General features: G+C 40.5%; 1 protein-coding gene across 1 annotated transcript in view; it reads right to left on the bottom strand.

Moving 5' to 3' along the window:
* Positions 1–1507: 1507 nt before the first annotated feature.
* LOC5565517 (protein diaphanous) overlaps positions 1508–16291 on the bottom strand; it is a 36622-nt gene continuing 21838 nt past the window's right edge. The window contains exon 2 of the mRNA XM_021845971.1: positions 1508–5516. Coding sequence (XP_021701663.1) covers positions 2542–5516 — 2975 coding nt within the window. The 3' untranslated portion in view covers positions 1508–2541. The remainder of the gene's footprint in view (positions 5517–16291) is intronic.

Below are 16291 nucleotides of genomic sequence, written 5' to 3'. Positions count from 1 at the left end.
GGTGAGAGCGACTCGTCTCGACTCACGCCGCGCAGAATAAGCACAACTATGTAAAACCCCCTCCCTCCCCTTGTAGCGTTACGTAATATTTGAACGATCCCTAATATGTGAATAGTGCGCTGTGTTCATAGAAATCGTTAGAATGCAGCGCCACACTAAAAAACTGATTTCAAAATGTCGCGAGTTGAGGCGCGTCGCGAATCTCACTGGCGCGATCCGGTTTGGTGGCGGTGCGACATTTTCAATATTATCGAATGTTGTTTACATAAGTCTCGCATAACTTATGATCTCGCCCTAAAAGCCATTGGTAACCATGTGTGTAGCTCGTTGTTTCTTAGCATTTGAATAGATTTGCACGTTATTTAACAACTCTATGGTGGAGAAAGGATCATTCTCTACCTGCCGGTGGTGTTGGTTTGGATGCTTATTCATTTATTTGCTCAGAAACAACGAGCTACACACGTGGTTACCAATGGCTTTTAGGGCGTTATATTAGATTATGCGAGAAGTGTTCAATCATCTGAATAAAAAAATCGCCCAAAACATTTTATAAACATGCTTACATATTTCAATAAACATGAGGTCATAATAGGTGGCATCGATGACAGTTTATGACATGTTTTAAAAATATAAAACTTGCAGCATTTGCATTTTCAAATTAAATATTTAAGAAATATCCTTAAAACTGATCAATGTTACCCCGGATTACGGTAGCCATGATTTGTGTGTGCTATCTATTGCGCCAGATGCAGCAATGTTGCCTGTTTAGAAGTTAGATGAGCACTGTTGAAGAATTTGTGATTGGATATAAATCAATAACTAATTACTGAGACGTCCGATTTAAATACGGTCTTCGGCAAAGTTGTAGCTGATTATTGTATCTCAGCTACAATTTGTAACGCAGCTCTAATCCCCAAGAGCACAAGGACAAACACTATGACCGGTTGAATGACTTGCTTGCTTTTCCCATAGTAATTCCCATATAAAATTTAAAGCGCTTGTGCAGTCTCAGTTTTCATCCAGCTGAGCTCAAACTTTGGGAGGAGACTCAGAATTTGCTCTAGAATCGAATGAATGGTGTGGAGCAAAAACGATTTTTTGAACCACTCTAATAGAACATGTTATGTTCCACATGGCATATGAAGTCAACGTAAGAAGAAGATGTTCAAAATGATAAAAAAACACGGCGAATTAAAAACTGCGTACTAATTATTTTGGTTGAGATTATCGCTGAAAAATGTATAGTGGGACGGTTATGCGTAGATATACAGTAGCGGTACAGTTGTTGCGCGAAAATTCAATAATGGTACAAATTGACTTGGTTTGTTTTTCATTGAGTTTCCGAACAAAGTCAATTTGTTGTAAGTATTTTCTAAAACTATACGTAAAAATAAACTGTTTGATGACAAACAGTCAAAACGCACAAGAAGTAACATGGGACAATTATGCGTATAACGGCAACACAATGGCAATGTGATATTAAAGGGCTGAATAAATACTCCTGTAATTCGCAAAATGCAATAACATGTTTTAATGGTCTTATTGATATTTACATAATATATAATAATAGAAAAGAAACTACAAAAATTTACGCACATACCGCATTTACCAGTGCGCAACTATGTATAATGATCAAAAATATATCTACTCAAAAGTATATGTATAAGTATTAATACGCTTATCACTTGTATGTTACAGAACTGCTATACCCTAAGCGGCATCCGTATTCATCATTAAATGAAAAAAGTCGTTCCGTGTAAAACAGCAACTTTGTTATTGGCTTGTTTCTGCTCGTCTGCGGCAACTTATGTTGTATTTTGCAAAGCAAAAAGTGAAAATTACCCTTATGCTAATCACTAATTGAACAAAGTTTACTCTCATCTCACCCAATTGGAATTGTCTTTTCTTTTTTTAAGAAGCGTTTGAAGTAATCATCGCATTTTTTGCAATACGTTATTTTTTTTTGTATTTTAGGCACCGTATTATTTAAATCGCTGGTGTTTCTGTTCGTTCTATGAAAGTTTCGTTAGAACATGCACGTACACTTAGGTTTTGCATTATAAATCGATCCGTTTCGTTTATAACTTTTCGTAGTCTTGATTTTCTGTTTTCTGGCCATTCTACCTACCAATCGGAATACTGCTTTTTAATAATTGTATGCGTCAGTTTTGTGCTTCATTCGAATGATAATTATTGATAAAGAAGCATGACACCAATTCGAATAACAGTGTATGCTTTATTCTGCGTTGACTGAATATAGAAAAGAAAAATATTAATTTAAGAGTCAATGTTTAAAATTTAAAATCAGAAATAGAAGAATAAGATTCAAAAATTGAGGAAAATTGAACATAATTTAAAGCAAAAATTAAAATAGAACCTACACGGTTTTAAGCCGAATTTATGTAGACCGAAAATAAAAATTGGACCGTTTAGTCTCTACGATTTACAATAACCCTTTAAAATGGTTTTATTTATTGGCATAACTATAAGTAGTTCGACCTCGCTACGATATGTACACGAATGTATCTATCTTGAACTGTTTTAAGCCGGTCCCAGAAGCTCGGACAGCATTTCCCGACTGGAGAATGCATTGGCTGTAATTCCGGTCCGCGACCGACTTCGATTCAGTTGTGCTCTCCGTTCGGCCCCTGCTGGCCGTGGGCCTCGCCGCCTCCGTTGATCTCGATTGCCGAAAGCGGAACCCGTCTGCAACGCTTCCAGCAAACTATCCATGACACCTTCCTGCGTTTGGACGGCATCGATGTCCACCAGAGCCAACTTTCGCTGTTGCCGCTCTTGTAGTTCCCTTTGAGACCGCTCCTTGGCTTCCTGGGCACGGCGTCTCTTTTCCTCATCTTCCCGGATTTTCATATTTTCCGCATGAGCCTGAACGAAGGCATCTTTGAAAGTGCGAATGTCGGTGAAGAATTCCTCCATGGTATATTTTGCCGGATCGAAACAGTAGTATTCAGAGAGGCTCTTGAACAGGGTCTCCATTTGTGAAAGCATTTTGCCCAACAGTTCCACTTGTTTTCGACATTCGACAGCAAACGTACCCATGACTTCCATGAATCGGTCGTCGTCGCTTTGAGGAATTTTGTTGTTGTTCAGATCGGATTCTAAATTTTTCAGTGAACTATTCATCTGGCGCATCGTCTTCTGAATGTTGTCCAAACTGACTCTACTGGCTTTATCGACGTGGGAAAGGTCCTCGTTGAAGGTGAGCGCTTCCGGGAATTTCTTTTCCACTACATCTGCTATGTAGTGAAGCAACGTTTGCTTGTTTTCGTAATCTTTTGTGCTGCTGAGTTTTGGAAGGAAGCTTATTTCAAACCCAAAAGCAGCTTCTTTTTTCGATCCGGAGTTCATATAGTTTCCCAACAGCAGAATCAACTCCAACACCTTTGCAAATTTCTTGCTATTTTTGACTTCCTCGCATGCAGCTGTCCCCGCCACGATATCCGGTTTACAATCCTGCATCAAGTCTGGCATGTTCAGCTTGAAGTTGAGGCTCTGCAACCGCGCTCCTAATCGTTTGATATCTCCTATAGTGGCGGCAAATGCTTCAGCGCCTGCCAGTTCTTCACCTCGTGCCCTTATCTCTTGTAACCGTTTAAGTTGGTCCGGTGGTGGTAAGTATTGTATCAATTGCTGCAGCACACTCGGCCCAAGGATCGTTGTGTCGCAGCGAAGAAGGCACGTGCGGATTTGTTCGTGAGACAGGTGCTTTAGGGAACCGCCCAGCAAGATTGATAAGTTTTGAGCAGCCTTTCCGTCCAGCACTCGAAGGTCGACATTCTTCTTAGAAGACGGCGGTCGATCAACGGAATCCTTATCAGCCTGCTTCATCGGCTTGGAAGAGAACTTCATGGCCAATCCGGAAAGAATTTCATCATCTGCCAACTTGTCTTCCTGAACTTTGACCCAGAAAGAGTGCTCAGAAAGCTTTTGAGGAATGATTGCTTTCCAATTCGCTCGCTTCATTGGCCCTTCGGTGTCCCATTTTTTCTTCGGTTTCAGGCCATGTGGTAACGGTGCGGGCATCGGGGCCATAGGTATCATTCCTGGCATACCCGGTGGCCTAGGTGGTCCCATTCCGGGCATCGGAGGAGGTGGTGGACCCATACCCGGCATTGGAGGAGGCCTTGGAGCGCCGCCCATGCCTGGCATAGGCGGTGGCATTGGAACACCAGGCATCATTGGGGGCGGGGGCGGTGGTGGCATACCTCCCCCGCTTCCTGGTGGAGGCGGTGGGGGAGGAGGTCCCATGCCAGGCATTTGAGGTGGAGGAGGAATATTAATCTGAGGTAGTTTGCTCTTTCCCTTCGGTGATACCACGCCAGTGGCTTCAATTTCCTTCAAGCGATCTTCCAACGCAGCCGCTCTGGCTTCCGCTTCCTGCTTCGCCGTCTGCAACTCTTCCATCCGTCTTTCTAAGTCTTCACTTTTCTTGGTTTCCAACTGTCGACTTTTCTCGGCCATATCTTCCAGCAACGTAGACGTGTCTATGTGGAAGTCTCTGCTATCAAAATTAGGATCCACCCCACTTTTGTGCAGTACGATTTGCGAGACACATTCTTCGATCAGCTTAAAAAACGCCGGTCTATAAACGTAATCGTCCCTGATGAACAATAAATGCTGCAGAATTGATAGAAAGTAAGGCTCACAGCTCGTATCCACCACCAGATTCTTCAACAGTTCGAAACACTCATTCATATCGTCTAGATCTAATCTTACATTATCGAACCTATTACTAAACTCCTCAAAGTCGTCCTCTCGGAAAGCATTGAATATCTTGAAATGCTTCTCCAGATTCTCGTTGTTACTCTTCTCCACCATATCCGTAAGCTGGTCTAGCCGATCGTGCAGTCCAGCTCGCATCATTTCGCACCTCAGATGCAGCCGAAAGTTGATATCCGACGGTGTGTTGATAATACAATTGATAAAGATCATCGTGTTGATCGTTAGTTCATAATTTCGATCGTGTTCCACAAACAACCCATCCACGATCGGTCGAAACCGATCCGTTCCTTGCCGTGCCATCATAGTGCTGTTCGTGATCGCCTTCAGCACCTTTTCGTACCCGTTCCGTTCCTTGACCAAGCAGATGGCCGCCAGCAGTTTGACCGCTTCGCACATCGTATGCGGCTTGCTGGCATCGACGCTCTGGGCCAGTAGCATTACCGCTGCATGTTGATCCGGCGTCAGGATAACGTTCAGACCCCAGGAGTTGTTCATGATCGCTTTCAAACATCGCAAACATTCGTATTCGACCTTATCGAACCGCCGGGGCATGGACTTGCAGTGCCGCAGAAGATTCACGATCACATCGATCCCCGTTTCGCCGAACTCTTTGATCCAGCTGATGGGATTGCTCGTCAACGCCACCCGGAGATTTTCCACACATTGTAAGATCTTGGGGATCCGACTGTTGAAGTCGCCGTCCTGGAGATATTGGATGTAGTCGATGGGCCTCTCGAAGCGTGAGTTGGCACGGTGTTCGGTGTTGTTTTTTCCTGGATGGTAGAAGTAGAAAAAAAATACTTCCGTCAGAATGGTAATCAAACTATCTAAATTGAAGTATAGTATTAAAGTGTACTAAACCCTGAAATACTATTTAAAATTACCGAATTATGATAAACAACGATTTATTCGCATATGGCCAAATAGGGAACCACTATGGCCATAACTGGTACTTTTTCCCTAGTTCAAAACATAAAAATGGGGTATAGATGTATCCCCATAAAAAAGTTTCTAAATACTTTATTGAAGAATTTTGTTTGATTTCTCCCGAAGAGTTATCCGACGGCATATCCGATTTTCTTAACAAATAACGAGCGGTGGAAAATCTACAGAGCAGAAATGCAATTGCTGTCCCATTATGTAAGCACTAACAATGGAAATGTTGCAGTTATAATTTTGTCAAATCATTTCAACAAACATAACAGAAGAAAATTCAAGTAACAAGAATAACATTTTCTTCGTTTACCTGTTACTTATGTTATTGTCCATTAGGACGCCTTAACAAATGTTAAGGTGAAGATGAATCGAAGCCAAACCTTAAATTTTCAAGAGCACAAATCTGGAGAACCGAACACCCGTTTGAGCTGAAAACTTAATCGATTGGTCACCACCAGCGAGTGACTAATAGATTAAGTTTTCAGCTTAAACGGATGTTTGGTTCTCCAGATCCGTGCTTTTGAAAATTTGAGATTTGGCTTGGATTCATCTTCACCTTAAAGGTAATAAAAATCGTGAATAGAACTGTTAGTTTTTTTAATTAATTGTTCAAATCAATAAACTTTTCACTTGCCCCACTTGTGGGGCATGTCGAAAGTAAGCAGACGTTTTTCAAAAACTTTTTCTGTACTTTTTTCTTCAATTTTACTTTAAAATTAATTTCAGCATACTGCTTATATTTGGTGGGAGTCAAGCTAAGTCGTTTGTTTTAATCCAAAGTCTCTAGGATATGAAGAATCCCAACTATGCGAAATCTATTACCCACTTGCCCCACGGTACCTTACACAGGGAGTTTTTACCATTTAAAACATGCAGTAGCAGTTCAATATCATCAGTACACTATTTCATTTATTATGCATATATATTGGAAAATTTTTGCAATATCATTGCAGTTCCATAATTATTCAATATAAAGTAAAAAATTCAATTTAAACACTAGATCCTTACAGGGACTTTGTCAATTCGCAGCTGCTCTTGGATTTTAAATTTTAAATAATGAATAATCAATCAAAACTTTTGCATTTTTTTCTCGTGTTTGCCATAAAGGTTTGCCAAAACAAATTTTGAATGAGTTTACTGTGGTTGAACAACGGTTTGAAATTCGGAAAAGATTTGAATAGATAAGCGACTCATTGCAAAATCTGAAAGACGAACAATGAAAGTTATCTAACGTTATCCTTAGACCAGGTCTTCATTTTTTTTTAAATATATCAATACATGTTCGTTGCACAAAAATCACATATAATTTTTGATTTCGTTCAAGAAAATATCTGGTATGGCGAAAAATAACCTGCAAGTATGTATTTTCAGTCGATATGGCGAAATTAAGAGAACTCACTAGAATTCATAGGAAATTCGACGTGATTTTAGAATTATAATAACAAATCAACTCTATATAGCAAAATCTAAACAGATATTTTTAGTCTTTCCAACAAATTCTCTCCGAAAAGTGCCTTCAAAATTATGCATTGGCCGTGATCGTGAATCTTGATCTGGTGAAACTTCTATTGTAATCAAGAAGAAATCTTCACGACAGAAACTATATATGTATCGCCAGAAAAAAAATTGTCTGCTTGCTTGCTAAAAAATGACATAAACTCAAACAAGCATCTTCCTAGAAATCGATCAAAATCTTTGCCAGGAATGTTGCTAAAATTAAAACAAAAATCTGCCCAAGGATACCTAAACAACCTTGTCATTTTATTCATTCTTCAAATATCTGGCCATGGACTCTTCAAGAATCTCTCTACATAATCGCTGAAAATAGCTGTAAGAATTCACTGTAAATCTGCAGAAATCCATTCAAAACTTCGACAGGGATTTTACAAGGACTTTGTCATTGTTGAAGATCGAAGTTATCTTCCATTTGAGTTTACGCTAGTTACCCGATCAACACATCTCCCTATATGGACCATACGCGCAGAGAATTGGTACACGGGATACCGCAGTTCACCGGTGCTGAATTCTAGAACTGGAAATTCAGAGTCGAGATGTTACTGAAGTCGGCCGGATTGCTGGACGCGGTCAAGAAGGATGTGCCAACCGTCGAAGCCGAGCTTCCGAAATTCCAAGAAATGGACGGTAAGGCGGTGAATCTGATAATTTAATTTATCCACGACGACTTGTTGGATGTTATCCGGGAGAAGGAAACATCCAAGCATATCTGAACCACTTTGGAGGGAAGCTTCGTCAAGAAGTTGATTTCTTCGCAGACGCTGATGCGCAAGCAACTCGCAAAGCTGAAGATGGCAGAAAATGCATCGATCAAGGACCATTTGAAAATTTTTGACGAGCTGATCCGGAAACTCAAGTCGGTAGGAGCGAAACTTCAAGACAGATCTGGTGTCGCAGCTTTACGTTACCCTCCCCTGACCCTTTGGTAAGAGCGTTGGAAAACTTGGGCGAGGAAAACCTGATCCTGCATGTCGTCAGAGAGAGAGATTACTAGCGGAAGAAATGAAGAAATCCGATCGAATAACCGAGGTATATGAGAAGGAGCCATTCGCGTTTGTTGGTAACCAGCAGAAGGCATTGTATGAAGAACGAAGCGATAAGTTCCTGGGGAAATGTCATCGATGTAACAAAAAGGGCCATAAGGCGAAGGATTGCAGAAGCGAACTACCAGCGGAAGCGAATGTGGCGTCCAACAGAAAAGTATTTGCGTTCATGAGTCGACGGATAGCAGTAGTCGACGAACAGTCACCTTCAAGCTGGACTCCGGTACTAGTTATCACCTAGTGAATCGTCAGGAATATATTGTTTCCTTGGAGAAATTGAAGCAACCTATTGTTCTTTCTGTTGCGAAAAACAATCAATCGTTAATCGTATGACATAGAGGCCGAATTGAGGGAACCAGCAGCCGGGGAGTCACGTGTACAGTCGACAACGTACTGTACGTTCCGGATTTACGAACAAAATCTGCTATCGTTGAAGATGATGACAAAAGCTGGAATGAAGGTAACGTTTGAAGCAACAACGGCTGAGATAAGTTTCAATGGCGATACTATTGGCGTGTGTCCAATTACAGACGATTCGTACAAGATGGACGTTTACTTGTCATATGGAGATGAAATTTGCATCGAGGAAGAAGCTAGTTCTTGGAACCGGCAGCTAGACCATTCAAGGATGAAAAGTCAAGCGGCAATGGAGATGGTTCCTGATGACAGAATGAATCTAGTTAACGCTGGAAGCCTTGAGCAAGAGGATGGAATTTTTGAAGAAGACCAAGGAACAGTACTGGGAATGGTAATAGTAGTAGGCTTGAATTTCGCGAAAATCACGAGGCTCTTCCCAGTACAGTAGTTCAAAAACGTGAATCTCATCAAGAAGCCTATGTTGGGTGCATGAGTTTTCTAAATCGTTAGAGTCATTGAAGGCTGTAAATGCGGGAAATGCAGCGGGAAATAGAACATTTTTCTACAGTAGTTTTGGGTTGCCTTTAGCAACGGGTGTTTTGCTATTTTCAAAGCATTTTGCCTACAGCAGCTTCACTGGCTCCGCTGACTGTGATTTGCTACGCTTGCCTACTGTAGAGTGAATTTCAGAATTTTTCCCAACCCTGCCAAGGAAGCGTTTGTTCCGACGGCAGGCATTGCAGAATTAGCTCTCATTTGATTTTGAAGCACGATCAAAGTAAGCGAAGGAAAACATCCCATCTGTTGCGGTCTATGATCGGCAATGTGAAGCAAGTTGTAACAAGTCTGATAAATAGAAGCAGGGAACGAAAGCCCCAAAAGAGAGAGCGATGATAAAATCCATTTTTCTCGCTTGTTTACCGTTTTGTATAGGTGTTTTTCTTTACTGGCATGATACACAATCCACGAACTTTCAATAGCAATAGTGTCCCCCAGGTTTGGAGCATGTTTAGAGGGGTTTTATCATGCACTACTATTCCCCCAATATGATCAAAGTTGTAGCAGTATACGATAAACAGTCTCTCATAATGTGCAGAATATTATGATAGTTATAGAGAGCGATACGTGAGATAATCTCTCATATTATCAGAATTCAATCCCTTGTCAATAACTAATTACTGAGACGTCCGATTTTAATACAGTCTTCGATAAAGTTGTACAGTTAACTCTCCTTTACTCGATATTCCGTATCTCGATATCGAGATAGAGAACCTTAATAAAAGTTGGTTTTCATGGCTAACTCGATGGTCCCTTGGATCGCAGTTGCACTGGTTTTGTGTTCTGTAACTCGATATCTCCGTAACTCGATGGTCCCTTCAATATCGAGTTAGGGAGAGTTGACTGTAGTTAATAAAACTATCCATCGAGGGATTCAATGGGTCATGCACAAACATTAGGACCGACTGAATGTATTGTTCGTTTTTTCCGAAGTAATTCTTATACAAACCCTTCAATTTGTGCAGTCTCAATTGCCATTCAAATGTGCTCAAATTTTTGGAGGACACTCAGAATCTCAATTAAAATTGGATGAGCGATGTGGAGCAAAACCGATATTTTGAACCATCTTAATAGGCACCTTCAAGAATTCAAACTGTAATTTTTCTAAAAATAACCGCAAAAACAACTTCAGAGATTACATCAGATTTTTTTCAGGAAATCCATACAAAAAAAAAGGAACTACTCCAGAAAATGCAGGATTTATTCCAAGGTCTCTATTATGCCGGAAATTCATTATGTTGTAATTCATAACGAACATAACGAATTCCTTTAAAAACATCAGATAGAATTCCTCAAGAAATTTACTATTCAGCAAGACCAAGCTGAGGGTCGTGGGTTCGAATTCCGCTGGTCGAGGATATTTTCAGGTTGCTCGGTTTCCAGGGCATAGAGTATATTCGTACTTGCCACGCGATATACACATGCAAAATGGTCAATTGTCAAAGAAAGCTCTCACTTAATAACTGTGGAGGAGCTCAAAAGAATACTAAGCTGAGTAGCAGGCTGTGTCCCAGTGGAGACGTAATGCAAGAAAGAAGAATCGCAGAAGCATAAAATGCGTGAGAAATTCCTCGTTCTAATTTAATGAGGAATTCTAGTAAAAAATCTTAAACAATATCGTGGAATATTCTCTGGAAGCTTTCCAAAGCAATATCTAGAAGAAAGTGAGGAAGAATTCTTGAATTAACTTTTTCATTGCTGAAAAAAGTAGCGTAGGAACACCTGGATGAAAGAGATGAGACAGCTGCTTTTATTTTAATTTTTGATTGATTAGATATGGATCAAATATTTTTTAATTCTGCCTGGTCATTTAGACGTTACTTTGAAAAAGCATAGCAAGCCTAGCAGCATCCAGGTTGCACAGTAATCGGCAAATTTATTACGCTGCTAATTTGAGGAAATTAACATCAATAATTTCCTCCACCGGTAGGTGGATGGAAATTTATTGAAGTTTATGCGACCAAATGTCTACATGTATGCTTGGGTGAACGGGAAGTGTTTCACTTTCTGGTACAGTCCAGAATCTATTCTAGCTGACATATTCATTGTCTTTCCTTAGGGTAAAATATCGTCGTTGACTATTTCAATAAATAAATCTTAAGGTAACACGGGAGACCGTGTTATTTTCCCTATCTTTTGTTTCACTCTAACGATTATCATCAAAACTTTGTGGAAGCAAATCTCGAGTTTTAGTGAACCGATGAAGCTGAAAATTTATTGGGTTGTGCACTACTAGAAGTGCTCCTAGAACATAATGTTAAGTTAAAACAGAACATACAAAGAAGATGAAGATGTAAATCTAAATCTTTAAAGATTTTAATAAGGTTTCAAATCAATGTTTAGAAAATCTATTAGACCACAGATACACTTAGGTGCTAATCGAACAACATCCAACTGAAGTAGAAATAAATAATCACTGTCACGCGAATGCTTCCTTTACGAGTAGATAATGCATACTTCATATATACACACATAGCTCTATATTATAGGAAAGAAATTCCACACTTTCCACGTCCGTCCGGATCATACTAACCACTCAACCAACAACTGACCATGGATCAGTAGTTCAGCTCAGAACGAGAGCCAAGCCCCACATGTGGGGCATATTCAAACTTCTGGCTATAGAGACGTATAAAATGATATCGCCACTATAACCGAGCACGGGGCTGATACAGGCGACCTAATGACTACGTCATTACCTGCTTCTTCGAGATTCGATAAGCAACAAACAACTCGTCATCGCGTTCCTCCACCATGACCATCGGCTTATAGCTACGATGCGATGAGACGATGGTAATTTGCTGCAGTGCACACAGGAGTAATTAGAACAAATTTGCGGACATAATTACAATTTGAATGAATTAATATTTTCCATTCCGCTATATGCATTTACTATAGCTAATAGTATACAGTATGTTCTAGTTACATTGGAAATTCATACAAAGATTCTCCAACAAAGTCTTAAGTCCTCCATACTTTTATGCAATGATTCTGCCTTCGCTCCCTTTTGGGCAATCTCAAAAATATCTGTTTAGAACAGTGCTTCCCAAACTTTTTGAACTTTCGCCCCCTTGAGGCCAACATTTTTCTGGAATCGCTCCCCTGATATGGGATTTCAATATTTTATTTAGTTAAGTGTTGTACGTTAAAAAATGTCTTCGAATTGCATTTCCACAGTATCATGATACAATAATTATCAAGTACATTTAAAAATATTTTCTTAAATATCGATATTCCAAAATTATTAGGTATGATTTACTGGATTGAAATTTGTAATAGCATTTTTAACAATATTTTGCGTGCATTACAGGCTGCTGAATCAGTTTTCGATACAAGTTCGGCTCAGTTTAAACTTTTTGAATGTAATATATGCATAGGCGCCAACTTCTGACGTAATTGGGAGATGCTTCGTTAATGGTGATTTCATACTGATTTATGTTTTATTTCTAAAATTACTGAAACAATTTTCAGAAATTGTGAATAATAAATGTTTGACGTTCCTGGGAACGATTCTTTTTTTTTATTCAATCCAAAAAAAACTGAACAAATATATGAAAACCCAGAATGTTTTTGAACTCATATTTCAATGCAATATATAAAAAGGGTATTTTTCCTAACGCCAAGGAACATTTGTCTCTAAAATGATTTGTATAATAAGAAATAATAAGAAAGAGTGCGGGCTGTGAAATGGTGAGCCAACAACTAGGAAGGAGCGCCTAACATAGCTCTGGTCTTCACAAGTCCCTACCTCACGCTTCCACGGGTCAAACGATGACAAAGACGGCCAGCTAAGGGTTCCGAATATAACAAAGAATTACGTCAAGCCAAACGTAAGGACTGGAGACGGGTATGTGAAAACATCAACAGTGCCCCTACTGCCGCAAGGCTTCACAAAGTCCTTTCGAAAGACCACTCCAATGGTCTAGGCAGCGTCAAAAAGGAGGATGGCAGTTTTACTGTTGATTCTTCTAAAACATTAGAAGTAATGATGAGAGCTCATTTCCCAGGATCGATCCCATATTCGGTTGAAGAGCAGGTTCTAGATAAGGTAGGACATATATGGTCTACAAATGCCTATCAGAAAGCTTGTGAAATCTTCACTCCATCGAAGGTCGAATGGGCACTGAGTTCTTTTCAGCCCTTCAAATCTTCCGGGAAAGATGAAATTTTCCCAGCTCTGCTACAACAAGGGAAGGAGGCGCTTTGTCCGCTCCTTACTGAAATGTTTAAGGCCAGCGTTACACTGTCTTACATTCCTAAGGCGTGGCGAAAGGTTCGAGTTGTTTTTATTCCTAAAGCTGGCAAAAGGGATAAAACAACTCCCAAAGCCTTTAGACCCATAAGCCTTTCGTCTGTTTTGCTAAGGACAATGGAAAAAATAATTGATGATTTCATCAAGTCAACAAGCTTAATAGAAATGCCTCTTTGCAAATATCAATTTGCGTATCAAACGGGTAAATCTACTAATACAGCACTACAGACGCTAGTGAGTAAGATCGAGAAATCACTTGAAGCCAAAGAAATAGCCGTGGTTGCATTTCTCGACATCGAAGGAGCATTAATGCATAATGCATCCTACAGCTCCATGAGATCAGCAATGGAAACAAGGGGCTTGGATAATAGCATTATTGAATGGGTAATGGCTATGCTCAGAGATCGGGAGATATCCGCTGATCTGGGAGGTGCGCAACTATCTATAAGATCTAAGAAGGGATGTCCTCAGGGAGGAGTATTATCGCCCTTACTTTGGTCGTTAGTAGTAGACGAACTCCTTAAAAATCTAAAGGATCAAGGTTTTGAGGTTATTGGATACGCAGATGATGTGGCCATTGTGATTCGTGGAAAATATGATGACACAATCTCCGATCGGTTGCAATCTGCGTTAAACAGTACTCTCAAATGGTGCAGAAGTGAGGGCTTAAATGTAAACCCTTCGAAAACAGTTATTGTTCCTTTTACAAGGAGGAAAAAGGTGAACCTCAAACAGCCTTTTTTGGATGGAATTCGAATTCAGTTCTCGGAAGAAGTAAAACACCTTGGTGTAACTCTGGACAAGAAATTGAACTGGAATTCTCATCTAAATAAGATCATAACTAAGGGTACAAATGCCCTGTGGGTCTGCAATAAAGCCTTGGGGAAAACCTGGGGCCTACGCCTAAACATGGTACATTGGATTTATTCAGCAATTACTTACGCTTCACTGGTGTGGTGGCCTAAAACAAATGAGGTAACCACTCAAAAGAAGTTAGCTAAGTTACAAAGGCTTGCGTGTATATCTATGACTGGGGCAATGAAAAGCACACCATCAGTTGCTTTGGATGCCCTTCTCAATTTACTACCTTTGCATCAATTTGTTAAACTGCAAGCTGCAAAAAATGCCTTGCAATTTATCCGTTACAATAAAATACTAGATGGTGATCTGATGGGACACTTGAAGATCATCAAGGAATTCAACTTGAACTCAGATATAAAAACAGTAGAAGACTGGATGATAACGAAGACAAACTACGATGTGCCCTTCAAAGTGGTTAAACCAAACCGCAATACGTGGGAATCTGGTGGGCCAAGTTTACGTCCAGGGTCTGTTGTATTTTACACCGATGGGTCAAAGATGGGCGAAAATACCGGGGCTGGAGTTTTTGGTCCCGGTATTAGTAAGTCTATAGCTATGGGATGCAGCCCCACTGTATTTCAGGCTGAAATTCAAGCAATTTTAGAATGTACAAATGTTTGTCTCAAAAGGTATTACAGGTTTGCTAAGATCTGTATTTTCTCGGACAGTCAAGCAGCATTAAATGCGATAAAGGCATTTACATGTCAATCGAAGTTAGTGTGGGAATGTACTCTCTTTGAAGCAATTGGCCAGTAGGAACGAAGTAACGTTGTACTGGGTTCCCGGCCATTGTGGTATTGAAGGGAATGAAATCGCTGACAATCTAGCAAGACAGGGTGCAGCTTCGAGCTTCGTCGGCCCTGAAGCTTTTTGTGGAGTTCCTGAGAGTACTCTTAGGATGAAACTAAGAACTTGGGAAATGTCCATGGTAGAAACTAATTTGAATGCCACGGATACAGCCAAGCAAGCGAAAAGATTTATTAGACCCAGTCTGTCAAAAGCCCGGGCCATATTAAATCTTAATAAAAAGAATACCAGGGTAATAACCGGTCTGATGACTGGTCACTGCCCGAGCAGGTATTACCTTTACAGGATTGGAAAAATCCAATTCTCAGAATGTCGATTTTGTTTGAACGAAAACGAAACCGCTGAACACTTGCTTTGCAGCTGTGGAGCATTGTTCAATCAAAGGTTTTCAATATTTGGAAAAGTGTTATTGGAGCCCTCCGAAGTTTGGCAATGCAATCCAAACAGGGTAATAAACTTTATAAAACGAGTTGAGCCTAGTTGGGATAACGTGCTCCATCAACCATTGTCCACCACATCTCAATTGTGAGAGGATATTTGATGAGCACAAAATTAAATATGGGTCATACCACAATATTCCTAATTATTGGACGCAGTGGGTAAAAGGCTCTACAGACAAGGAAGAAAAAAAAGGGTTCCGTACTTAGCTGGTAGTGCAGCCTGGGCACTGTTGTCCTTCTGACATCAGCTAGAGTGAGGAGGTGTGTCTCGAGCGTCTGTCCACCAAGGAGGTGCGGCTCAAACAGTGTTTGTTCTGGCATCCAGCGGCTGAGTATGAAATGCTGTATCACGTCAGCTACACCTAAGGTGGCAGCCCCACCATCGTGATGTAGGTAAGGTATCGCGACCCTGGTAAGGTTGCATATCGAATTTCTTACCTACCACGAAAAATTGAGAAAGGCGAAATAACGAACGATATTTTCGGCAACCGACCTGGCAACGAAATAAGGACTATGATTGGAAACTCGGTACCTGGAATGTCAGGACGTTAAATGAACCCGGACGAGTGAGCCTTTTGGCTCGTGAATTGCAGAAGGTTGGAGTGAGCGTGGCTGCTATTCAAGAAGTAAGATGGCCTTGAACTGGAGAACGTGAATTCAGGGCGGTGGATCCCGTCGCCAAAACAGCTTTCTAATACAACATCTAGCATAGTGGCAGCGATAAGGCAGAGCATGGTGTCGGATTCATAGTGATCGGGAAGCAGATGAAGCGTGTTATG

Source organism: Aedes aegypti, chromosome 2 (genome assembly GCF_002204515.2).
Source record: "Aedes aegypti strain LVP_AGWG chromosome 2, AaegL5.0 Primary Assembly, whole genome shotgun sequence".
Lineage (NCBI taxonomy): Eukaryota > Metazoa > Arthropoda > Insecta > Diptera > Culicidae > Aedes > Aedes aegypti.
This window is presented reverse-complemented; position numbering and strand designations above follow the sequence as displayed.